The sequence below is a fragment of the Coregonus clupeaformis genome, chromosome 5 (assembly GCF_020615455.1).
Source record: "Coregonus clupeaformis isolate EN_2021a chromosome 5, ASM2061545v1, whole genome shotgun sequence".
Taxonomy (NCBI): Eukaryota; Metazoa; Chordata; class Actinopteri; order Salmoniformes; family Salmonidae; genus Coregonus; species Coregonus clupeaformis.
Window position 1 is genome coordinate 21,082,921 of NC_059196.1, and position 27,933 is coordinate 21,110,853.

A 27,933-nucleotide genomic window follows, 5' to 3' on the forward strand; every position below is an offset into this window, starting at 1 on the left:
AATAGTTTCTCACCGTTAAAGTGACGTCCATTTTTGGTTCTCTCAGCGACTCACCACTGTACTGTTGCCATGGTGACGCTCGATGGCTCGCTGCCTCACTGATCAGTTGCTGTAGCCACTTTGACTACGCTGTTGTCCTTTATCCCTGTTCTGGAACAATCCTGTTCTTGTAGAGTTGTGTCATGTATCCTATATATCTGAGAATGTTGTATTTGGCTGTTTTGCTCGTCGTTACCATGGTATCCTCCTTCCTTTTCTTTCTTCTCTCTTCTGTTGCCATGGTAACGTGCAGTGTCTTGCTGCATTTTCTGGTCTCATGTTAAAGCAGGAAGAAGAGATATGAGCCAATGTTAGAGCAGACACCCTTTCAGGCTGGTATTAAGAATCTGCTGTATGTGTCAGATGGAGAGAGGGATGACGGAAACATAAACAACATGACATTGTGTTTGTGTCAACAAAATGGTCTCCGTGGTACCAACAGCTTTCATTTCCCATTTTGAGACATATTTGTGTCCAATGTTAGACTTCTATGTTGCAACACGGGATGTATCATGCAGCATTGTCTACTTCCTCTTCTTCTCTTCCCCTGTCTTCCCATTCCTCTCCTAACACGTCCCCCTGATGAATCAGTTTCAAGAGCCCCCTCTCTCCCTGGCATCGCTCAGCGATTTTCAACCGATTTCACAATATTGCCGTGCCGGTCTGTGCTCATGCACGTACACACGCACGCAGACACACACACACACACACACACACACACACATACCTCCACCTTATGTCCACCTCCCACAACACCGTTGACCCACCAATTAGAGTGACGACAGCCCACCTCCCAAAGAACCAAGCCACCAATCAGGGCGCAGGACCTCCCACAGTCCTCTCTGGATTTAGCCCTCTCAGACGCTTGTGAAACGTGGTGGTTCCACTCATAAACTGGTCCAGGATCAGAGGTGGAGGCCGTTAACACAGTCTGACAGGACCAGGGTGATACGGCTGGCTCATACCATGCTGGGGGAGAGGGAGAGGGGTCCCACTTGTGGTTTGGGAGCTAACCACTGGATGGGTGTGGGTGGCTTCCTGACTACCTGTCCTCCGCTGCTCCAGCTGTGTTTTTAATGCCTCGGTCAGACCGCAGATGGAGTAAATGTCTGTGTGTGTGTCGTAGTGAGTTGAGGGTGTGTGTGTGTGTCAGAGTGAATTGAGGGGCCAAGGCTGATGTTGGTTTATGTGAGCGTCTGGCCAGAGGGCGGGCGGGCGGGAGGGAGGGAGGGAGTGAGGGAGTGAGGGAGTGAGTGAGTGAGAACAGTCAAACATCTGTTAGTGTGCTCCACTCTGCTCTTTCATCTTCAGACTGGGTGTGTGTGTGTGTCTGTGAATCTTCGTGTGTGTGTCCAGTGGGAAGTCTTGGGGTCAGTTCCATTGAATGCTATATGTGGACCACAGGAGGTAATACAGGCACTGAACACAAGGGCCGCTATTTAAAAACCCCACTGAGCCTCTGAGATCTGAAGCTTAGCAATGCTAACAAGTACATGTAAAATCCCATAACGAATGCTAACTAAATGCTAACGAGCTCATTGTGAACATTTTATACAGTCTCTGACCTAAACTATTTGCAGGACAGACATCCCAGCTCATAAAGTTATACAAGTAACTCAAGAATGTTACTCACAGTTTGCTGCACGCACAAAACTAATATTAAACAGTAAGGCTCTTGATCCAGGAGGGGATTCTCTGCTGTTACCAAGCGAAGCTTGATTTTGCAAGAAGCTATACACTTAGCTAGATAGCTAACTAGCTACTAAATTAGTAAACGAAATGGACAACTGCAGAATATTTAGCTCATTTTAGACATTTAACTTAATAGTTATAAGGTATCTAGCTGGCAAACATTTAGTTGTGAATTCAATACTGTAACTAGATCACCTGGCGTGTGCTGCACAACAGTGAGTGACTCACAAGGCTCCAGTCTCTCATTGTTGTGCACTTGTAAACAAACACAATGTTACTGGGGACTACCGGTAAACTTCATAATGAAAAATTATGTGACAGGTGAAATGAAGAACACGATCTTCTTTATCTCCTAACGTATTGCACAAGTTGTCTGCAGGTATTTACTTAAAAAGTAGCTAAAACACTTCAAATAAATAGTTTTAACGGTATTGACGGCATTGAAAAACCATCCCGTGGCTGTTTCCAAATACCCCGGTGTACAGTATACTGCCCAAGCCTATGTATAACCCCTGAACTCAGTGTCTCTGCCGTGTCAGTGGGTTGTTGTACTGTGGCTTATGCTATGATTGACCTGAGAGCCTGTCTACTCCAGACGGATTACCAGGACGTGTACTCCGAGCATGTGCTGACCAACTGGCAAGTGTCTTCACTGACATTTTCAACATGTCCCTGACTGAGTCTGTAATACCAACATGTTTCAAGCAGACCACCATAGTCCCCGTGCCCAAGGACTCTAAGATAACCTGCCTAAATGACTACCGACCCGTAGCACTGACGTCTGTAGCCATGAAGTGCTTTGAAAGGCTGGTCATGGCTCACATCAACAGCATTATCCCAGAAACCCTAGACCCACTCCAATTTGCATACCGCCCTCAACAGATCCACAGATGATGCAATCTCTATTGCACTCCACACTGCCCTTTCCCACCTGGACAAGAGGAACACCTACGTGAGAATGCTATTCATTGACTACAGCTCAGCATTCAACACCATAGTGCCCTCTAAGCTCATCACTAAGCTAAGGATCCTGGGACTAAACACCTCCCTCTGCAACTGGATCCTGGACTTCCTGACGGGCCGCCCCAGGTGGTAAGGGTAGGTAACAACACATCTGCCACACTGATCCTCAACACGGGGGGGCCCTCAGGGGTGCGTGCTCAGTCCCCCTCCTGTACTCTCTGTTCACCCATGACTGCATGGCCAGGCACGACTCCAACACCATCATTAAGTTTGCCGACGACACAACAGTGGTAGGCCTGATCACCGACAACGATGAGACAGCCTATAGGGAGGAGGTCAGAGACCTGGCCGTGTGGTGCCAGGACAACAACCTCTCCCTCAACGTGACCAAGACAAAGGAGATGATTGTGGACTACAGGAAAAAAAAGAGGACTGAGCACGCCCCCATTCTCATCGACGGGGCTGTAGTGGAACAGGTTGAGAGCTTCAAGTTCCTTGGTGTCCACATCACCAACAAACTAACATGGTCCAAGCACACCAACACAGGTTATAGGTTATAGGTTGAGAGCTTTTGTGAAAGAGCACAGTTAGAAAGATATGGCATATAGAAGCAAACCGGATGGACATCATGAAAATGATCGGAGAGGTTGAGGGTAGAGGAAGTTCAGGAGTAAAAACAAACAAAATAGAATTATTTGATAGTTCGTCACCAACGAACTATCATGGTCCAAACACACCAAGACAGTCGTGAAGAGGGCACGACAAAGCCTATTCCCCCTCAGGAGACTAAAAAGATTTGGCATGGGTTCTCAGATCCTCAAAAAATTCTACAGCTGCACCATCGAGAGCATCCTGACTGGTTGCATCACCGCCTGGTATGGCAACTGCTTGGCCTCCGACCGCAAGGCACTACAGAGGGTAGTGCGTACGGCCCAGTACATCACTGGGGCAAAGCTTCCTGCCATCCAGGACCTCTATACCAGGCGGTGTCAGAGGAAGGCCCTCAAAATTGTCAAAGACTCCAGCCACCCTAGTCATAGACTGTTCTCTCTGCTACCGCACGGCAAGCGGTACCGGAGTGCCAAGTCTAGGTCAAAAGACTTCTCAACAGCTTCTACCCCCAAGCCATAAGACTCCTGAACAGCTAATCATGGCTACCCGGACTATTTGCACTGCCCCCCACCCCATCCTTTTTACGCTGCTGCTACTCTGTTAAGTATTTATGCATAGTCACTTTAACTCTACCCACATGTACATATTACCTCAACTACCTCAACTAGTCGGTGCCCCCGCACATTGACTCTGCAACGGTACCCCCCTGTATATATAGCCTCCCTACTGTCACTTTATTTTACTTCTGCTCTTTTTTTTCTCAACACTTTTTTTTTGTTGTTGTTTTATTTTTACTTTTTTTGTTTAAAATAAATGCACTGTTGGTTAAGGGCTGTAAGTAAGCATTTCACTGTAATGTCTGCACCTGTTGTATTCGGCGCATGTGACCAATAAAATTTGATTTGATTTGATTTGAATGCTCCCTGATGGCTGGAAGATGGTACATCTATTACCTGCAAACTAAACACACACAATCACGCGGTCGACACACACACATGTACGTGCACACGCTCGTGAGCACAGACACATATCATAGTTGACACACGTGCAAACACACACACATACACACACACACACTCCAGAGGCAATCTAGGCCAACCTGAACACTGTTTAGTGTTTGTCAATGTAATTTTGTCAGAGAAGGACTAAAAAGGGAACTGTGTGCCTGTGTGTACATGCTGTAAAGTTATGGTACTACTTTGGTCTGTTAGTGAGTGCGTTAGTATTACTTTTCTCAAGAACTCAGTGTGTCAAGCAGGTCCAGGTCCAGTTTTTTTTTTTTTTTTTTTACTATTTGGACTTAGGCTAAATGAAAAAAACGCTTAGTAAAGCCATTTCAATGGCAGAACATTGTTACATTTTACATTTTTAGTCATTTAGCAGACACTCTTATCCAGAGCGACTTACAGTTAGTGATTGCATACATTTTTCATACTGGCCCCCCGTGGGAAACGAACCCACAACCCTGGCGTTGCAAGCGCCATGCTCTACCAACTGAGCTACAAAAATCCTTGTACTGTGTCTCCTCTCATCTCCCACAGAGCTATATAATCCCCCTTCTCTCACACCAGAATGGTCACTTCCAAACAGTGTAAAATGTCTACTCTATTTTCAAATGCTCTCTCCCAATCCATAACATTCAGCCAAAAGTTATTTGGGAAAAGTCACATCCCTCGCTCATGTGTGAAATGTCTTGGGCTGTTACTGAGAATGTGGCATTAGAGTATGAAATTCATCTAAAGATGTCAGTGAATGGGCTAGGTGAGGACCAGACTGTACAGACCGAGCCTGCTGTGAGGGAGGGAGGGAGGGAGGGAGGGAGGGAGGGAGAGAGAGAGAGAGAGAGAGACACTGAGAAAGAGACAGTGAGAGAGAGTGAGAGAGAGTGAGAGAGAGAGAGAGAGAGAGAGAGAGAGAAAGAAAGATGACACTTTTTTTTTTATCCAGAGGAAAAATAAAAGAATGAAAATAAACTCTAAATATTATGAATAGAATTCCAGTTTTATTCTGCGCAGTGCCTGTGTGAGCCCCCCACCCTCCGATCCGGGCTGACCACAGGAATGTGGAGCACTGTCAGGAAGCCATAAAGTGCTGACGCGGAGGTCAGCGAGCGTTTACACACGTGGCTTTAGTTTCAAAACTGCCTCTCCTCCTCTTCTCTTTTACTCTCTTCTTCTTTTCTCCTGTTTTTCTCTCCTCATCGTCTTTCCTCCTTGTCTCGTCTCTGTCAAACCTCCTCTCCTCTCCTCTCCCACAAGGTGGAGTTTGGGTTGTATGATGGCGATGTAGTGGTGTAATTAGGGAAGATGGGTAGTGACTGTGGCACTTCCGGTGCTTGGTTTTAGATGGGCAGTCACAGTGGCTTTACTCTGGTTTGGAGTGACAGTCCCTCTTCTCCTGTTCTTCAGCTGAAATGTGGACAGCAGATGAGGTACCTTCTCTCTCTCTCTCTCTCTCTCGCTCTCGCTCTCGCTCTCTCCCCCCCCCCCCCCACTCTCTCTCTCTCTCTCTCTACGTGTGAAGTGTCCGTCAGAACAGGAGATGAGAGCCACGCCGCCTCGTCCAAAACTGGAATCTGGGGTTTTGTAAGGCCGACCAGAACCACATGTTCCCTCTGGTCTCCCGCCCACAGAGGCAGGGAATGGGATTGTGGAATTTCTGGGTTTCCTTGAAAAAGCCTAAACAAAACCGAGCAGGCTAATTAAATCATGATTCGCACAACTTCAGCAGAATGGAAAGTACTAGGAATGTGGGAAATAAGAATGGGGCCAACTAATCCAACATTTTATCAATAACATTATATTAGTATCATGAGTATAATGTACTATTACAACAACAAGGATGGATAGATAGATGGATGGTTGGGTGGGTGGTTGGAAGGATGGATGGATGGATGGATAAATGGATGGGTGGGTGAAAGGATGAATGGATGAATAGATGAATGTAAGGATGGATGGATGGGTGCGTGGGTGGGTGGATGGATGGATGGGTGGATTAATGGATAGATGGGTGGGTGGGTGGAAGGATGGATGGAAGGATGGCTGGATAGATAGATGGGTGGGTGGATGGATGGGCATATTGATTGATTTATTGGTTGATTTCTTGATTGGATGATTGATTGGTTGATTGATTGACCCTGACGTTATCTCCCTCAGCACTTCCAGACGATGCTGAAGACCAAGCTGAATGTGCTGACACTGAGGAAGGAGCCGTTGCCCACGGTGATATTCCACGAGCCGGAGGCCATCGAGTTGTGCTCTACCACGCCACTCATGAAGAAAAGCACCCATAACGGCTACAAGGTACACACACACATACATACACACACACACATGGTTATGTGTGTTTCATTGGTGTGTATCACTGGTGAGAACAATGGGCTTGTGTTAGAACCGTAATCCTGGCACGTATCGTAGGTGTGTGTTATGGGCACGTGTCTTCTATAAATGTTGTGTGTATGTGTTTGCTTAGCTGTGATAACTGTCTAATTTAGATCTTTATCCTGCGAGCTGCCTGAGTCAAAGTCTATTCTCTGTGTTCAACCTAAAACAAACAGAAAGAGGCATGCAGGTTGAAAAAGCAGGAGAGGCACATGTTCTATTATTACAGACAACACTTCCTGGTGTGTGTGTGTGTGTGTACCAGCAGGGGGGAACCCAGGAGACTGGATTAGGGGCGCAGGGTGTTATGTTGGCTGTAACTAAGGCAACTTCCAGTTGTGTGTGTGTGTGTGTGTGTGTGTGTGTGTGCATGTGTGGGTGAGATGGTGGGAGATGTTTGGCAGGCTTGTTAAGGCTTTCAAATCAGCTCATTTGGACAAGGCTTTGAATATAAACACACACCAAACCACTGGCTCACTGATCATCTAACTCATTCAATCACAACACAAAAAACACAGACAGCCAAAAGACAACTTGACGTTTCACAATGGACAATAAAGCTCTATTCTATTTGAGTGACCGGCTATGCTATGTGCTAGTAGAAAGAACAGGTCAGGTTGTACCTTTTAAGAGGGGTGCACATGCAGATCACATGACTGACTGATTAGAAGAGCAGACACTATTTAGTGCAGAGGTGCTGATCTCTGTTGTGCTGAAATCCAACCCGGCCATCCTTTATAACCCTCTGGCAGGACAGAAGAGAAGGGAACAGTGGGGCTTTTGGTCTTTGGGTCTGGTGCTCAGCACAGCCAATGGGAAACTGACAGTCTCCAACCCAAATTGCACCTACAGTGGGGAGAACAAGTATTTGATACACTGCCGATTTTGCAGGTTTTCCTACTTTCAAAGCATGCAGAGGTCTGTAATTTTTATCATAGGTACACTTCAACTGTGAGAGACGGAATCTAAAACAAAAATCCAGAAAATCACATTGTATGATTTTTAAGTAATTAATTTGCATTTTATTGCATGACATAAGTATTTGATCACCTACCAACCAGTCCGTCTCTCACAGACCTGTTAGTTTTTCATTAAGAAGCCCTCCTGTTCTCCACTCATTACCTGTATTAACTGCACCTGTTTGAACTCGTTACCTGTATAAAAGACACCTGTCCACACACTCAATCAAACAGACTCCAACCTCTCCACAATGGCCAAGACCAGAGAGTTGTGTAAGGACATCAGGGATAAAATTGTAGACCTGCACAAGGCTGGGATGGGCTACAGGACAATAGGCAAGCAGCTTGGTGAGAAGGCAACAACTGTTGGCACAATTATTAGAAAATTGACCGTCATCTTGAACTTCTTCAATCACCCTCGGTCTGGGACTCCATGCAAGATCTCACCTCGTGCGGCATCAATGATCATGAGGAAGGTGAGGGATCAGCCCAGAACTACACGGCAGGACCTGGTCAATGAAGAGAGCTGGGACCACAGTCTCAAAGAAAACCATTAGTAACACACTACGCCGTCATGGATTAAAATCCTGCAGCACACGCAAGGTCCCCCTGCTCAAGCCAGCGCATGTCCAGGCCCGTCTGAAGATTGCCAATGACCATCTGGATGATCCAGAGGAGGAACGGGAGAAGGTAATGTGGTCTGATGAGACAAAAATAGAGCTTTTTGGTCTAAACTCCACTCGCCGTGTTTGGAGGAAGAAGAAGGATGAGTACAACCCCAAGAACACCATCCCAACCGTGAAGCATGGAGGTGGAAACATCATTCTTTGGGGATGCTTTTCTTCAAAGGGGACAGGACGACTGCACCGTTTTGAGGGGAGGATGGATGGGGCCATGTATCGCGAGATCTTGGCCAACAACCTCCTTCCCTCAGTAAGAGCATTGAAGATGGGTCGTGGCTGGGCCTTCCAGCATGACAACGACCCGAAACACAAAGCCAGGGCAACTAAGGAGTGGCTCCGTAAGAAGCATCTCAAGGTCCTGGAATGGCCTAGCCAGTCTCCAGACCTGAATCCAATAGAAAATCTTTGGAGGGAGCTGAAAGTCTGTATTGCCCAGCGACAGCCCCGAAACCTGAAGGATCTGGAGAAGGTCTGTATGGAGGAGTGGGCCAAAATCCCTGCAGCAGTGTGTGCAAACCTGGTCAAGACCTACAGGAAACGTATGATCTCTGTAATTGCAAACAAAGGTTTATGTACCAAATATTATGTTCTGCTTTTCTGATGTATCAAATACTTATGTCATGCAATAAAATGCAAATTAATTACTTAAAAATCATACAATATGATTTTCTGAAGTGTACCTATGATAAAAATTACAGACCTCTACATGCTTTGTAAGTAGGAAAACCTGCAAAATCGGCAGTGTATCAAATACTTGTTCTCCCCTCTGCACTACTTTTTAGGCTCTGGTCAGAAATAGTGCACTATAAAGAGAACAGGGTGCCATATGCGACGCATACACTGATTGGGGTTTTGGTCTCTAGCTTGTGTTGCGGTGCCAGGCTTGTGCATGGCTGTATTTTTCCAAGACATCTGTCCTCTGCTGAACTGTGAGGTTGAAGCTGATTAGTGCAAGCTCCTCAGTGGACCTCTCTATCCAGTGTGAATTAGTAACATCTCAATCTGCACACACACACACACACACAGTCCCCCTTCCCCTCGCTCATACGTTGCTCCTTTCAAGGTAGCTGTGAGAGAGCTTGGCTTAGTTGCCATGGATACCACTACATCTATTTATTGGAGAATGACAGCTACTTACTCACCCTGGCTCTATGCTTTTCCAGGGCTTTCAGTTTGTGTGGAAAAGCAGAGGATAGGAGAGGCGATTTCCACAGCTACAGAAGTAGGCTTTTTAGAGGGGCGGGGATTTGAATACAAACAGCTCCGTTAGAGGTGTGTAAGTGTGTTTCTATGCAGTCTTTTGCATGCTTGTGTGCTCACTTGTGTATGCGCTTGTGTGTTTCAGTGCATGCTTGGTTCTTTCAGCATGAATGTGTGCATATATATGTGTTTCAGCATGAATGTGTGTTTCAGCATGAATGTGTGTTTCAGCATGAATGTGTGTGTCAACATGAGTGTGTGTGTGTGTGTGTCAACATGAGAGTGTGTGTGTCAACATGAGAGTGTGTGTGTATTCCTGATCTGCTAGGAAACCTGGCCAAACCCCAGTCAGTCAGTGTGTGAGAAAGCTGGTCTGTCAGCGACTGCTCAGGTCTCCCTGGTCTCCCCCTCCGCTCTACCCCCTCCAAATATCCCCCCTCTTGTTTATTTTGATATGGAGAGAAACAGTTCATAAAAAATTATAGTAATCGATACAGTTATATTTTTCAGCACTTATATTTCCATGACTGATCAAAACTCGTTTTCTCATGGCTCTCTCTTGTCCCTCTGCAGAAGACATATGGTGAGAAATATGTTTGGAACATCGAAACGCAATAAAATCACAGTATTGTATAGAATTGTGAGAATCGCAATACATCGTATTGACACCTAAGTATTGTGATAATATTGTATCATGAGGTACTTGGCAATTCCTAGCCCTAGCCTCCTCTACCCACCCACCCATCTCGTTGGCCTACCCTGCTCTCTCTACAACCTAGATCCCAATCTCTGCCATGTAGTCCATAGCTGTGGTCCACACCGCGTTACAACCATGTTCTAACCACGTTCCAACCACTCCCCCATCACTCAGTCACCACTGGTAGGAACCACCTTGACTCAGAGCACCTGCAGATGGGTATTAGTGTGTTACTTACCTTCAGGGAGGAATCTAAACTTTCACACTCTGTGTGTATGTATGTGTGTTTGTGTGTGTGCACTTTGTGGCTCTGAGATCTACTGCTCCTCCAGGTAAAGAAGTAGGGAGAGGAAAAGGAAAGCTCCCTATTTCAGTGTGCTTCTGAAAGAATATGCTGCAGCTTGGGAGGGAGCTGAGTTTTCCATTCGGTGTTCCCAGTTTTGAGACAGAACACTGACTAACCAAACAAAGAACCATACAAGCACCCCCTGTGAGTGTGTGTGACTTGGACGTGATCCAGAAAGCGAGCTAATCGCCTGGCTCTGGTCTGCATCTCCTTGATTATATAACGACACGGCTGCAGAGGGCAGCAGTGGCACAGTGTTTCCATGGAGACAAAGCTGAGGCCTGGTGTGCACGTGTGCTCTGAGGATCTGTGTACTCTGCTGCTCGCCATCTCGGCTCATCAGCTAAAAGCTTCAGCCTCAGTGTTCACACCACTGTTTCCGCTAGCATTGTATAGGCGGGCTGCCCTCCCTCCCCCTACCTTGGAAATGTGTTTAATTGGTTAGTTGACAACTTTGGTCAAAGACATCCGGGAAAACACTGGTTCCCAGTCACAGTGTGGTCTCTCTGACAGGATGTTGTCTGTAACAGCACCAGACCTTTCATCAGGCCCTCTACTTCTCCCATGGCCATCCATGTCTCAGCCTTACTGAACAGACCGTTGATCTTAACTTATTTAAAAAACTACTTTTTCTAAACGTTTAGCATTCTCTCAGTGGCATATATTCATGAATGCCAAGGGAACAAAAACAAAACATTTGTACACTATGGCATTCCTCTACAAGTAGGTGAGGCAACATGTTTTTTCTACTTGTGTGCAAGTGCACACACACACACACACACACACACACACACACACACAAATCAGTACCATGGACAGCCACATGATATTTAGCTTACGTTGATTGGACTAGGCCTAAATTGTTCTTTTTTGGTAAGTTGTCACTGTATTAGACTAAGCGCAGGCAGCTCCTGTTTTCTTTCCGACTTGGGGTAACTCTCCGTGGTTCTAAATCAAATGTCGGAAATATTAACTTGCTTGGCTATGCTGTAGGTCATGTAACTGTTTGTTACATGTAATATGCTTTGTGGACTTCATAGTACAGATGTTGCTCTCCGGTTTTGTGATGAAACAAAGATGTGGTTATGTTTTTTCTGCCACTGTGTGACTGTCTTCTTGTTGTCTCTGCCTTATAGTGCAAACAACATAATTATCACATCACATAGGTTCTAATATGGCTTTTTTTCCTGCATTCTCTTATTTCTTTATGTTAACCTCCCTAGTTGGTCTTATTTGTGGTCTTTTAAGTGAAAGACTGATGACCCCTGACCCTGTGAACTCATATCCTTTGAACCCAACAACCAACCAGATCTGCTTAAACCTCAAGGTTATACTTAGATTTATATATATATATATATATATATATATATATACTGTATATACATTTGTAGTACACTGAACAAAAATATAAACGCAACATGTAAAGTGTTGGTCCCATGTTTCATGACCTGAAATAAAAGATCCCCGAAATTTTCCATACGCACAAAAAGGTCATTTCGCTCCAATTTTGTGCACAAATTTGTTTACGTCCCTGTTAGTGAGCCTTTCTCCTTTGCCAAGATAATCCATCCACCTGACAGGTGTGGCATATCAAGAAACTGATTAAACAACATGATCATTACACAGGTGCACCTTGTGCTGGGTACCATAAAAGGCCACTCTAAAATGTGCAGTTTTGTCACACAACACTGCCACAGATGTATCAAGTTTTGAGGGAGCGTGCAATTGGCATGCTGACTGCAGGAATGTCCACCAGAGCTGTTGCCAGATAATTGAATGTTAATTTCTCTACCAAATTAGAGAATTTGACAGTACGTCCAACCGGCCTCACAACCGCAGACTACTTGTATAGCGTTGTGTGGGCGAGCGGTTTGCTGACATTAACGTTGTGAACAGAGTGGCCCATGGTGGCGGTGGGTTTATGGTATGGGCAGGCATAAGCTACGGACAATGAACACAATTGCATTTTATCGATGGCAAATGGAATGCACAGAGATACCATGACGAGATCCTGAGGCCCATTGTCGTGCCATTCATCCGCCGCCATCACCTCATGTTTCAGCATGATAATGCACGGCCCCATGTCGCAAGGATCTGCACACAATTCCTGGAAGCTGAAAATGTCCCAGTTCTTCGCCAATATCCAGGAACTTCGCACAGCCATTGAAGAGGAGTGGGACAACATTCCACAGGCCACAATCAACAGCCTGATCAACTCTATGCGAAGGAGATGTGTCGCACTGCATGAGGCAAATGGTGGTCACACCAGATACTGACTGGTTTTCTGATCCACGCCCCTACCATTTTTTAAATGGTATCTGTGACCAGCATATATGTATTCCCAGTCCGGGGAAATCCATAGATTAGGGCCTAATTAATTTATTTCAATTGACTGATTTATTTCAATTGACTGTAACTCGGTAAAATCTTTGAAATTGTTGCATGTTGCATTTATATTTTTGTTCAGTATACATTTTAATTTGTTTAGTTTTGCGTAACGTTGGTCATTTTACTCTGACAAATTGGTTTCATGGGCACTTAAAAAGTTTGAGAGCACATCTTCCCTGGAGTCTTTGGTCTGCTTGAGATTTAATAGTGGACCAGGATAATGGCATTCTGTTTGCAGACAGACCCAGGGAGGGGTAGGAGTATTATTGTCTGTTTTCAGTTGTTTTGGAGAACAGTGATTTCATAACCATCTGGGTCAGTCGGGAGCTGTGTACTATTTGTGACAGAATCCCTTGAGCTCTTGGACATTCTTCTCTGGTCCCAATCCTGTCTCTGTATATTACATTAGCTCTATTTCACTGTGGGATTCTAAGAAAAAACACTCAAGCCAGATTTTCAAGCTTTAGAAGTTTAATTGTTTGTGTGTGTGTGTGTGTGTGTGTGTGTAGTGTGAGTTTGACAGATAGGGAGAGAGTAAAAACGAGAGAGAAGCAAGTTTGAGATCATAGATCATGTGTCTGTCAGTGATGCCTTTGTCTCGCTTTGTAGTATGTATTCTAATGTGTGTGTTACTGGTGTCACTTTGTATTCTAATGTAAGTGTGTGAGATGGTGTGTGTTTGTGTAAGGCAGATGTCTGCTTTAAATTAATTACTTTCTCTTGACGCTGACGATCTCAGCCAGGGCTTCCCTTAGATTGGTCCGTTTGATATCAAATTCACTCTGGTTTGCTTTGTGTGCCTGGTTTAAAGAGATACTTAGGGATTTTGGCAACGAGGCCCTTTATCTACTTCCACAGTCAGATGAACACGTGTACCATTTTTATGTCTCTGCGTCCAGTATGAAGGAAGTTAGAGGTAGTTTTCCCAGCCAATGCTAACTAGCGTCAGCGCAATGACTGGAAGTCTATGGTATCTGCTAGTATCTGCTAGCATGCCTGCAGATACAACAGACTTCCAGTCATTGCGCTAACGCTAGTTAGCATTTACGTTAGCGCTAGTTAGCAACTTTCTTCAAACTGCATGCAGAGACATAAAAATGGTATCCACGAGTTCATCTGAGTCTGGGGAAGTATATAAATGGCCTCATTGTCAAAATCCCTAAGTATCCCTTTAATAAACCAATAGAAAAGTCCCTGAACTTTCAAACCTGCCTATTTGGCACTCCAGGCAGACTCAAGCAAACGCTCGAAGTATCTGTGAGCCCAAGTCTGACCACAAATCCAGCTATTCAGCATTTTAATCCTATTTTTCCTCACCATCTCTTCCTCTCTCTGCTTGCATTTCACAACATCACTTAACTTAATTTTAGAGAAGTGTTAGAACAAAGCACTTCTGTATTTTTGTCCATGGAAAGAATAATGAAAATGTTGAATGGGAGAGGGGATATGAAAACAGGAGTTTATGAAGGAAGGGAGATGTTGAGTGCAGTACAACAAACAGTCTTAGAGACAGATAGTGGATATAATCTCACAGAAAGTCACAGGACACCAGTCCATCAGCTAGCTTAAGTTCTATCAATATTTAAATTTTTACATTTAAGTCATTTAGCAGACGCTCTTATCCAGAGCGACTTACAAATTGGTGCATTCAACTTATGATAGCCAGTGGGACAACCACCCAATGTTTCTTTTTTATGGGGGGGTGGGGGAGGGGGGGGTAGAAGGATTACTGTTATACTATTCCAGGTATTCCTTAAAGAGGTAGGGTTTCAAGTGTCTCCGGAAGGTGGTCAGTGACTCCGCTGTCCTGGCGTCGTGGGGGAGCTTGTTCCACCATTGGGGTGCCAGAGCAGCGAATAGCTTTGACTGGGTTGAGCGGGAACTGTGCTTCTGTAGAGGTAGGGGGGTTAGCAGGCCAGAGGTGGATGAATCCCCTCGTTTGGGTGTAGGATCTGATCAGAGCCTGAAGGTAAGGAGGTGCCGTTCCCCTCACAGCTCCGTAGGCAAGCATCATGGTTTTGTAGTAGATGTGAGCTTCAACTGGAAGCCAGTGGAGTGTGCGGAGGAGCGGAGCTGCCTATACCTTCATCACACTAAGAACTAAGGCTAGGAGTGACAAGATCTGTCTGTGAGCTCACGATGTGCTCTTTCTACTAGCATGGTTAAGCTAGTTTAAAGCTAGATTGTTAGCTTACCCGCTAGCCTGCTGAATTTGGCTTAAGTTTTGAGTTGTGGCTAAAGTTGTCATACTATTCCTCAGCTCATTTGTGTTGATTGACATGTTCTGTGAGAGAGGGAGAGAGAGAGAGAGAGAGAGAGAGAGGGGAAAACATCTGGTCTAGTGGCAGGAATGCTGTGGGGTTCTGCGGATGTGAAGGACCCCATTGTGAGTGTTGAGGTGGCTCTGTGGACTCACTGGGATGCAGCCTACAGCGTCTGTTTTGTCTACACAAACCCGCCCCCCCGCCCCCCGTCCCCTGTCCCCTGTCCCCCGCCCCCTGTCCCCCGCCCCCCGTCCCCCGCCCCGTCCCCCGCCCACACCCAAACACATACAAACAAACAGGCACTGTTCTTCAACACAAGCCAGCCAGCACATACTTAAAGACAAGCACGGTACTTTTGCGACTAGTAAGTATTTTTTAAACCTCCTGCATTGGGCTGGATGTGTCCATGTGTAGTTCATACATGCATAATCTATGAGCAGAATTACTTACCTCCATTAGCTAGCCACAAAATCCCTAGTTTGAAAGCGACTGTTTTCTGAAAGCTGTGCTGCTCCATTTTCCCTACATGTACCCCGACATGGGCCAGCCTCTAGCAATTTGAGTTTCAGCCAAAGAGCTTCAGCCCCTCACCATTTGAGTGACAACTAGCAAGACTTACACACAGTAGAGCGAGAGAGAGAGAGCAATGACGTGGTGCACATATCTGCACATTTGTGATGTAATACACAATTTTCAGACACCACTTTTGGCTTGTGGAGCTACTTTCAGAACTACTGTCTGAAAAGTATACAAAAGTACCGGAGAACATCTTTAAACAAACCCCCACTCTTTCACCTGCAGCTCTGTCCAGAGCCAGCTGTACTGGGCTGATTCAATAAGCAGAGAAGAGTGTTAACAACCGCCTCAGGAATGCGGAATTCTCCAGGAGTTCTGTGGTAGTAATGTAATGTTAGGGGAGGCCTACAGAGAGGGACCTCAGAGAGACAAGGGACAAATACCAAATGGCATCGCTTTTGGCCATAGCTTTATGAGTGTGTTCTGTAGGGAATAGGGAGACATTTTGGACACAGGTAGTATCCCAAATAAGACCAGTATGATCCAGAACGTTTTCGAAACCTACAATGCCAATACAGGAAAGGCTTTCTACTAGAGTAGCTAAACCAGGGCTGTCGTGGCGTGTTTTGGTTTTATAGACATGGTTCCCTCTCTCTGTCAGTCACAGGAGGTTGGTCGCACCTTAATTGGGGAGGACAGGCTCGTGGTAATGGCTGGAGTGGAATAAATGGAATGTTATCAAATAACCATTCCATTTGCTCCGTTCCAGCCATTATTATGAGCCGTCCTCCCCTCAGCAGCCTCCTGTGTGAGTTAGCCTAGATTTGGAGTGCATTCAGGGAAAGGTCCACAGTGTTTTTATGAGAAGTGTTCCCAACACAAGTACCTGAACATCACAGTCCATTCCCAAAATTCCACTTCTCCAGCTGGTCTCGCGTCCTTCACTCTTTCTCATCTCCTCTGATACACAAACCAGCTGTGCGCCTCCATTCAGTAAACAGTCTGGGATAGAGAGGGAGAGATGGAGAGAGGGAGAGGTACAGAGGAGGGGGGGGAATGCAGCTGCTGGATGTGTCCTACTGCTTCACATGCACGCATTTGCACACACACACACACACACAGATAGACAGACACACACAGCTACCCACCCCACCCCCATTCACTCGACCCACCACCTCCATCTGGTCTACCTCCTACCCGCCACCTACCCTCTGTCTGGGCCGAGAGGAGACTGGAGAGGAGAGAAAGAGCCAGGATGTTCCTGTCAGTGTCTGTCTCCCTGTTGGGTTTAGGAAAGCTGATCTGCGGATGTTTGCTCTTGACTCCCTGGCCGCTCTTTCTTTCTCTGCCTCTCTCTCTCTCTCTACCACCACCTCTTTTCTCCCTCCTTCGGTCCTTCTCACCTCTCGCTGGTCTCTACACCTATGTGTTGGTCACTCACAATGTGCTGTGTTCAGGTGATGAGTTAAGTCTTTTTCTGGTGATTCAACGGGAAGAAATGACAAAGATTCTGCCCAAACATTCTGTACTCTCTTGGCAGTCATGGTTCAGCTTTGGCTTTTGTAAAGTGTGTGTGTGTGCGACGTGCGTGCATGTGCGTGTGTGTGTGCGTACATGTACAAGAGACCGGGAGATACTGAGTAAAAACAAGAAAAAAATGGAGACAGAGATAGGAAAAGAGAGAGGAGACAGTCTGGAGAGAGAGTGGAGAGAGAGAGACAGAGAGAATCCTCCATAATCCCAGTGCTGGTAATTGTGGCCACATGTTTATCCACACAAGCTAGTGTTTAACCATGCTCTCGCTCTCGCTCTCTCTCTCTCTGAGTGTCTGTCTCACAGCACAACTCTATGCAGGCCTAACCAACCACAGCAAAGTCATGTGTCTTGTTTAGCTAGCAGGAATCATATGTGTATTCAGTACCTATCAGGCCCCTAACCTAACCACTGATACAGGGTCAGATATTCTTTTAACCCCCTAAAGGTTAAGGTTAGGATTGGAGGTAGGGCAATCTGATCTTAGATCTGAACCCGCCTCCCCCAACCAAACAGTCATCTATGGCTTGTCCCACCTGACTCCCCTACCTTGTACAATGCAACATCTGACCCTCCTACTCTACTATTCTGTACCCCTCATCAGTCACCCACATTACTGCTGCCACACTATCGCTCCACATCTCCCTCCTCTCTTCACACTCCCCTCTTCATATCCATGCTTTAACTCTGTTATAGCCACCAACCCACTGTTCCTGCACCTCACGGCCTGCCTGTCTACCTCTGTTTGTCTGTCTGTCTGTCTGCTCTGTCTGTATGCCTATCCTTGTGTTAGTCAGTCCGTCTGTCTGTATGTGAGTGATCCACTCTGGCTCTCTGGCATTCCTCTGCCTCGGCCCTCAAGGCTTTTGCTTTCCCTGGTCTTTTTTTCTGGTGTTCAGAATGTTCAGATGGAACCAATATGCTGCCTTCATCAGGATCAGCACTTGGCACTGTTAGCAATTAGCTATGGAGGGAAGGCTGGAGGAGGGAGGGGAGGGTGGCTGGGAGAAACACATAGGGAGAAATGAGAGGAATCTGTGGAGCTATGTAGAGCCCAGGCTGCATGATTTAGGCCCCCTGGCCACCAGTCAGACTGCGAGGCTGCAGCACAGAAACGGGGACTGAGATGAGTTATCATCAGCTCGTCAAAGACGGCACACACACACACACACACACACACACAAGCATGCACACACTATACGGCACACACGCTATATGCATGCACACACACACAGATCATTATATCATTACACTTGAGGAGGTGTCAATCCCTCTAGCAGACAGACTGACAAGCCCAGACCCCTTGTCTCTGACCCCCTCTGGGTTGTCACAGAGACACACAGAGAGAGGCTTGAGTAACACGTCAGCAAGTCTGTGTGTGTGTGTGTCAGACCCTTTTGTAAAAGGTATCTGGGATATTTGGTAATACCGGCACTGAACACAAGGTCCACTATTTTCAACCCCCCTGAGCCTCTGTAATCCGAAGGTTAGCAATGCTAACAAGAACATGTAAAATCCTACAGAGAATGCTAACTAAACGCTAACGAGGGCATTGCAAACATTTTATACAGTCTCTGACTTAAACTATATGCAGGACAGATGTCCCAGCTCATAAAGTTATACAAGTAACTAAAAAATGCTACTCACAGTTTGCTGCACGCACAAAACTAATATTAAACAGTAAGGCTCTTGATCCAAGAGGGGATTCTCTGCTGTTACCAAGCAAAGCTTGATTTTGGAAGAAGCTAACCACTTAGCTTGATACAGTAGCTAACTAGCTACTAAATTAGCAAACGAAATGCACAACTGCAGAGCATTTAGCACATTTTAGAATGTTAACTTAATGGTTATAAGATATCTAGCTGGCAAACATATAGTTGTGAATTCCATACTGTAACTAGATCACCTGGCGCATGCTGCACAACAGTGAGTGACTCACAAGGCTCCGGTCTCTTGTCTCTTGTCGTTTTGTGCTTGTAAACAAACACCACGTGACTGACGACTACCGGTAAACTTCATCATATTACAATTATTATGTCTCATATTTTAACTAAATGTAATCTATTAGCTTCCAAAATGTAAGTACTGTAGGTATATCTAGCTTTCCGATAACACATTCTGATTGAATGGCTAGTCCTGCACTTTGTAAAATCCCAGAGTGCATGTTGGAAAAAGATCTTGGTTCCTTTCTAAACATAGCAATGTGAATGCAAAGAGGACTCGGTCCACAAAATAGAAATAAACTGGCAAAAGAGTTGAGTCCTCATTCAAAGGCAAGGGCAGTGTGAATACAAAGAGAACTGAGTTCTTTTTCTTTTTTTACCCCAGAGTTCACTTTAAAGAGGACTGAGATCGGTTCTTTTAAAGAGCACTATATGTGAAAACACCCTAATAGGGTCTCTGGAAAGAGGCGGATCTTATCTGTCTGAATGTCTTCTGCTGACTGAGCCTCCAAGACATGTAAATGGTGAAGTCAGAATCAGGGTTTTCCCGTTCTTTTACTACAGTATGTGTAATAATAATTATATCTCTACATCCTCACTGCACTGATTCCTGCCTACCCCAACCTACCTACCTGCCCCTTCCCCTCCATGCCCCTTCCCCTCCCTGCCCCTTTCCCTCCTGCCCCTTTCCCTCCGTGTATATGTGTGTGTGTGCACACGTGTATGTGCATGTGTGCGTGCATGTGTGTATGTATGTGTGTTTGTGTGCATGCCCGTGTGTGTGTGTTTGTGCATACGTATGTGCATGCGTGTGTGGGGTGAGGTGTGGTCACTGGTCACCCAGTACAACCGGTAGGCCAGGGGCCTCTAGAATGGGCCAGTTGTCCCTACTAACCCCTAGCCACTCCCAGAGCTGCCTGACACAGAGCAGAGTACGACCTGCCTGGCATTGGGACAGATGGGGCAGTAGGGGACAGGGGGGACAGTGTGAGAGGGGATAGTGTCAGAGAATTGAGTTGGACAGATAGATCTAACAGACCCATAGATTGGATTTGAATGCTAAGGTAGATTTCAATTATTGCTTTTAACATGTATTATTGGCATCAAGCCTTCATTCAAATGTTTGTGCAGTCTAATAGTAAGATCTCTATATATCTAGTACATAGGACATCCACATGCCATCATTACCAGCCGGCACTCAACTACTAAGCAGATTTTTTTTTTTTTACTCTAATACCTCAATACAAAATGGAAAAATAAAATAATTCACTCAAAAGACCATAACAACCAATTATTGCTCAATTTATGCTGTATTTCCACTGTAAATATCCTGGTGGGTGGATGTCAGTGGATGTCAGTTGGCTGAGAACTCCAGAGGTTTTCACCATGATGGATCTGCTGGAGAAGCTTCGAGGGAGAAACGTTGTGGTCGCCCCCTGATGACAACCATGCTGCCTGAGGCTAAGGCTGAGGCTGCAGCAGCTGGATCCAGTGACTAGGATTCTCTCTGTACTCGTTTTCTCTCTGTTCATCTCTCTGTTGCTGTCTCGCTCTCTTGCTTGCCTGTTTTCTCTCTTTTTTCTTCTGTCCGTCTCTCTTTCTCCATCTCGCTTGCTCTGTCTCCCTCTCTCTCCATTTCTCTTGCTGTCTTTGTCTCGCTTACTCCCTAGGTTGCTCTCTGTCCCCTTTTCTCTCATTTGCTCTCTCTCTCTCTCTCTCTCTTGCTTGCTCTCTTGCTCCTTCTCTCTGGCCTTCCCCTTCTTCTACCCCTCTCTCTCCCACCTCTCCCTCCCTCTTAGCCCCTTCCCCTCTCTCCATCTCTACAGAATGATTCAGTTGGTCATGGTGGTGGCAGACAGGACTGTGGATGTAAAGGGATCTTGGTCTGCCTTGGCTCTGGCTGTGGTTTCTCTACTGGCTGGGCTCTCTGTGGTGTGATGTGGTGGGGACTAGTGTTTCCCACACCAGCTAGCCAGCCTGAAGACCGTCCTCTGTCCTCTGTTCTCCCATGCTTCACCACTACAGGGTTGTAATAGTTTGTGGATGGAATGACTGGGACTGAGAAAAAATATTCTAAACGGGATGGATGGAGAGAGATGGGAGGGTGAGAGGGAGAGAGACTGAGACAGGGGCCATATATAGTCCTTGTGGTCATAGACTAAACAAAACTTCCAGAGGGAAGAAAAAAACTGTCAGACAAAAGTCACAGAAGTTCTATTTTCTCCTATTTTTTCGCTTTTCTCCTTCGTAGTTCCTGTGTCAATTTTTCATTGATACTGTTGCACATGTCTGTGTGCCCCTGTCCTTGACATATTATCAGATAGCACTTTATCTTTCAGAGTAACTGTTGTGTTGTTTGTATACAGTGTTTTGTGTACATATGTGTGTTTTGTGACTTCACGTTTGTGTCTCTTAATGATATACCATTTTGCCAGCTTGCTCTAGGGTCTAGAGATGTATGATACATGCTGATGTCATATGTTATACTTCATCTTTTAAAGAAGCACTCCAGCTATTTCTGGACTTTTCCTGTTGAAAAGCAATATCCCAAATACAAATACAATAATGTACACACACTTAAGGGTAATAAAAAATATGTTCTGAGCAGAATTGTGTTTTTTAGACACAACTGCGAACTTCAAGAATTGGCCATTCAAGGGGTTGGTCTGATGGGTTTACTCTGATGTCATTGGCCTCCCCCTTGCTTGAGGGAGGGATGGACCATAGAGCAATAGAGCAATAGAGAACAAAAGAGGAAATCCCCCCCACACACACACACACACTTGTGCCATGTCATGTCATACCTGGACCACCTATTGAGATGTGCTTTTTGTTAAGTAAATCAGGTGATACATGAGGTGGAAAGGAGATTGGTCTTTAACTTTTTCCTTTTATTTTTTACCTGCTCACTGATATTTATACATTACACACATAGCTGAGGAAGTGAGGGAATGGAGTCAGGAGGCCACATGGCGTGAACTCTGGAGAGTATTCCCCAACCCCCTCCCCTCCATCCCCCCATCCCTGTAAACATAGACTGAGAGGAGAAAGCCTGCGAGTGCTTTACTCCCGCCAGGCACCTTCCCTGTGTATTTTTATAAAGTCATAAAGTGCACCATGTGGAGAGAGAGAGCGCTCTCTCAAGTCAGCCATTGTGCCTGCTGGACCTAGGCCTGAGCTGGACCCGCTCCCACTGAGAACTAGTCTGTGTTCATCTTTCTCTCTCCCTCTGCTTTACACCTTTACACTCTCTCTCCTCTCCCTCCCTCCCTCCCTCAACCCTTTATATTGTCCCTTCTCCCTCCCTCCCTCAACCCTTTATACTGGCCCTTCTCCCTCCCTCCCTCAACACTTTATATTGTCCCTTCTCCCTCCCTCAACACTTTATACTGTCCCTTCTCCCTCCCTCCCTCAACACTTTATACATTTTTTACATTTTAGTCATTTAGCAGACGCTCTTATCCAGAGCGACTTACAGGTAGGGAGTGCATACTTTCATTCTGGCCCCCCGTGGGAATCGAACCCACAACCCTGGCATTGCAAGCGCCATGCTCTACCCACTGAGCGACAGGAGGACTGGCCCTCCCTCCCTCCCTCCCTCAACACTTTATACTGTCCCTTCTCCCTCCCTAAACCCTTTTTACTGTCCCCTCTCCTCGCTCCCACTCACCTCTTAACATTCTCTCTCTCTCTTTCTCACTCTCTCTCCCTCAAGAGTAAAGTCTGTCAGTACAGTGTAGTAGCCTTCCCAGTATGTAGTGTGTCACTACTATGGTATTCTGGAGTGTTGGCTGGCTGCTGCAGCCGTAAGGAGAAGACTTTCAGCTCCACACAGTGTTTTCCCTCTGGGAAAATAACACACACGTCCCTCAGCATGTCAGCACAGTCACCACATACAAATAGACAAACCTCTCATCATGTCTGGAGACTTACAGAAAACCACTGATTTGCAACTAGTAAACGGGTGAATGATTCTGAGTGTACATATTTGTTTCTTGCTGATATATATATATATATGCCACTTAGCAGACACTTACAAAACAGGTACATTAATTATAATACAGTGGGGGGAAAAAAGTATTTAGTCAGCCACCAATTGTGCAAGTTCTCCCACTTAAAAAGATGAGAGAGGCCTGTAATTTTCATCATAGGTACACGTCAACTATGACAGACAAATTGAGATTTTTTTTCTCCAGAAAATCACATTGTAGGATTTTTAATGAATTTATTTGCAAATTATGGTGGAAAATAAGTATTTGGTCACCTACAAACAAGCAAGATTTCTGGCTCTCACAGACCTGTAACTTCTTCTTTAAGAGGCTCCTCTGTCCTCCACTCGTTACCTGTATTAATGGCACCTGTTTGAACTTGTTATCAGTATAAAAGACACCTGTCCACAACCTCAAACAGTCACACTCCAAACTCCACTATGGCCAAGACCAAAGAGCTGTCAAAGGACACCAGAAACAAAATTGTAGACCTGCACCAGGCTGGGAAGACTGAATCTGCAATAGGTAAGCAGCTTGGTTTGAAGAAATCAACTGTGGGAGCAATTATTAGGAAATGGAAGACATACAAGACCACTGATAATCTCCCTCGATCTGGGGCTCCACGCAAGATCTCACCCCGTGGGGTCAAAATGATCACAAGAACGGTGAGCAAAAATCCCAGAACCACACGGGGGGACCTTGTGAATGACCTGCAGAGAGCTGGGACCAAAGTAACAAACCCTACCATCAGTAACACACTACGCCGCCAGGGACTCAAATCCTGCAGTGCCAGACGTGTCCTCCTGCTTAAGCCAGTACATGTCCAGGCCCGTCTGAAGTTTGCTAGAGTGCATTTGGATGATCCAGAAGAGGATTGGGAGAATGTCATATGGTCAGATGAAACCAAAATTGAACTTTTTGGTAAAAACTCAGCTCGTCGTGTTTGGAGGACAAAGAATGCTGAGTTGCATCCAAAGAACACCATACCTACTGTGAAGCATGGGGGTGGAAACATCATGCTTTGGGGCTGTTTTTCTGCAAAGAGACCAGGACGACTGATCCGTGTAAAGGAAAGAATGAATGGGGCCATGTATCGTGAGATTTTGAGTGAAAACCTCCTTCCATCAGCAAGGGCATTGAAGATGAAACGTGGCTGGGTCTTTCAGCATGACAATGATCCCAAACACACCGCCCGGGCAACAAAGGAGTGGCTTCGTAAGAAACATTTCAAGGTCCTGGAGTGGCCTAGCCAGTCTCCAGATCTCAACCCCATAGAAAATCTTTGGAGGGAGTTGAAAGTCCGTGTTGCCCAGCGACAGCCCCAAAACATCACTGCTCTAGAGGAGATCTGCATGGAGGAATGGGCCAAAATACCAGCAACAGTGTGTGAAAACCTTGTGAAGACTTACAGAAAACTTTGACCTGTGTCATTGCCAACAAAGGGTATATAACAAAGTATTGAGAAACTTTTGTTATTGACCAAATACTTATTTTCCACCATAATTTGCAAATAAATTCATAAAAAATCCTACAATGTGATTTTCTGGATTTTTTCCCCCTCATTTTGTCTGTCATAGTTGACGTGTACCTGTGATGAAAATTACAGGTCTCTCTCATCTTTTTAAGTGGGAGAACTTGCACAATTGTTGGCTGACTAAATACTTTTTTCCCCCACTGTATATGTGTACGTGATCCCTGCGGGAATTGAACCCATTACCTTAGCATTGATAACCCAACACTTTTACCAGTTGAGACATATAGGCAGTCATAGTTTTGTACCACTAGATGCTGTCAGATGTTTAACAGCCTCTCTCCCTCTGTGTTCTCTCCACAGGTGATGTACCTGGGCAAGGTGACCATCTCAGGGACCCAGTTCCTGTCGGGCTGCACAGAGTCGGCGGTGGTGGGCCTGTGGGACCGCCGGGCGCTGGCCCAGGAAGAGCACCTCCCTGCCAACTCCCTCCTGGAGATCCGCCCCTTCCAGGTGCGCCTGCACCACCTGGACGGGCGTGGCGAGGCCTCGGTCACCATGGACACGTATCAGGTGGCACGCATCGCCTACTGTACAGCGGACCACTGCACGAGCCCCAATGTGTTCGCCTGGATCTACCGGGAGATCAACGACGACCTGACCTTCCAGATGGACTGCCACGCCGTGGAGTGTGAGAGCAAGCTGGAGGCCAAGAAGCTGGCCCACTCCATGATGGAGGCCTTCCGCAAGACCTTCCACAGTATGCGCAGCGATGGACGTATCCACAAGAGTGGCTCCTCGGACGAGTTCGCCACCGACGACTCTGCTCCAGACGACTCCACCCCCGAGGAGGATGGTTGAGCACCAGGGTCGCCACCGCCCCCCTCCCCCGGTCGCAAACCCGTGAGGGGAGGTGCACAGGGGCAGCCAGAGCACTCTTTCTACTCTCTGTCTCTCTCACTCTACTCTGGTTTAAGGAAAAAAAACACAGAACAAAAACTAAAACTGACCGACACACAGATCGCAAACGCCGACTAAAGGATGACGAGGACGTAGTTTTAAAAAGGGAAAAATAAGAGGACAAAGGTACAACAAGAGCCCTAACCTATGGGGAAGCGAAACTAAACTAGCGCTGCCTCTTTGGATAAATAGGTCCTCAAACATCTGGATAGCCATTGAAGCACCTGATCTGCCCATTAGAGATTAGTGAATAATGGTAAGACAGTTACATTCCCATTCGACGCTGCTGTCTGTTCGCCTGTCTGTCTGTCTGCAATGTGCAGAGAGACTCTGCCTCTTTACATCACCTCTCGCCCCTCTCCCACCCCTTGCTGCCCAATCAAAAGCCCAGATCACTTCCTAAAAATCCCAGATCACTGCCTCACATTCTGACTTTAAAACAACAGCACTATGGAGTTACGAGTTATGCCTGTAGCACTGTTAAATGTGTGATTTAAAAAAGAAAGCCTTGACTCTAATATATGTGTGGAAGGTTGCCGGGAGGAGGGAGGTCCTGACATATATATTAGGCCACGAGAGCGTCATCCATTATCGATCACATTTTGATTCCTATTTGGAAGCATACCAAAAGTGAGTCTTGTCTGTTGACTTTGTGCCTCACTTCTCACACACACCAAGGCTGGTCTCTCAGTCCCGCAGTCCCCAACGTGTGTGTGTGTGTGTGTGTGTGTGTGTGTGTGTAGTCGTGGATGTGCATGTGCATGTGTGTGTGGAATGTGTGATCTAAGAAAAAGGATTGTCAGGAGGGAGAGCATGACCGATAACGGCCTAGTAATCCAATCCAACTAAAAGTGTAAAACTTCTCACAGCCTTCGCAGCATCCATTTTGGGAAGCTCTGCAGGGCTTTTTAAATTGAAACAGTAATGTGACCATTTGCCACGTTTATTTTATAATTTTTTCGTATGAAAACGGCAAGTAAATGTGAGAGTCACAGAAACCGATGTTCTAGGACCCCAAACACAGCCGTCCATAAAGAATGCCCGAAGCCTCTTTGCCTGTGCTGAATGTATTATAGGTCTGTCGTGCTGCAAGCTCCTTACACCTTTTAGTTACTGTTTTCTTTGTGCATTTCTTCTACATTGTTATATGTGGATTAGGTGCAGTTGGCGAGGGCAGTTTTCTGTACAGACACCTTAAGGGAACGATTATGTCTTGTGGGCTGGATGCGTGTTGAGTCCAGACACACATTTCAGTTTCCCTGTGCTGTCGAAGGCTACTGGAAGACTCCACGACACAAGAGCCCCACCCCCTTTTCTAACAAGACTCTTTTGAATGGACTGGATGCTGGTACTCACAGTGGGTTGGGTTATGTATTTTGTCTGTTGTGACTGAAGCAGATTTTATTAAGATGGCTCTGGTCAGTACGTACATATATAAATATATACATTGTATTTGAAACTCATTCAATAAGCTTATGTAAATACAAAAAAAAGTATCAGTTTCCAAATATTACAGCATTAAATGTTGATAGCCATTTTAAATAAACAAGGGAACATCAAAGACAGCACCAGTGTTTTACAGTAAATTGTGAATATGTAGAGTTCCATAGAACTGGCTGTTAAGAGGGTGTGAGCCTGGGACACATGGCTTGAAATGCCAGGATGAGAGGAGGAGAGTGTTTATAAAGCTGTAGATTACTGTGTCATGTCTTGTCTGAAGGCTCAGACATGCTTTAAATGTCTGGAAATGTTACCATAAGTGTTTTCTATACAGTATTTGCAAAGATAAAGAAGCAATCACATATAAACTATTTACCAAGACTGACTGGTGATGACGAAGTGTCTTTTTTGTTACGAAAACGTTCATATTGATTCAGGTTGGCTGTGATGCTTTGCCTCCATAACAAATGTTTCTCACAGTACTAGGAATCGTACGTGGGCTGTTTATGTATTAGGTTTGTGTACACATACAATATTACAGCCAGAGGTTTGCTCCAGTCCTACCAATAATTGTATTTGTCTCCATTTCTTACATTCACAGACCGCAAAGCTCTTTTCATTGTTGTGGGGCTCATTCCCCTCAACCACCAGCAATGCATGTCAGCCATTTTGGTGCCGACATCAGTCTCAAGGTATTCCCATAACTCGGGTGCTTATAGTTTCTAAACCTAGAGGTGAAACATCGCAAGACTTCCGGGAATGCTTGTGAAGCAGACCAAGCAGACCAGGCCAGGGTTTGGGGTTTGAGAAGTCATTGAGAGAAGTGAAAAATTATTTATTAGTTGTTAATTTTCTCGA

General features: G+C 45.7%; 1 protein-coding gene across 1 annotated transcript in view; it reads left to right on the forward strand.

Moving 5' to 3' along the window:
• LOC121564692 (PTB-containing, cubilin and LRP1-interacting protein) overlaps positions 1-27,460 on the forward strand; it is a 29,556-nt gene extending 2,096 nt beyond the window's left edge. Inside the window, exons 2-3 of the mRNA XM_041875857.2 lie at positions 6,462-6,608; positions 25,039-27,460. Of these exons, the coding sequence (XP_041731791.1) occupies positions 6,462-6,608; positions 25,039-25,536 (645 nt within the window). The 3' untranslated portion in view covers positions 25,537-27,460. The remainder of the gene's footprint in view (positions 1-6,461; positions 6,609-25,038) is intronic.
• The last annotated feature ends 473 nt before the right edge of the window (positions 27,461-27,933 follow it).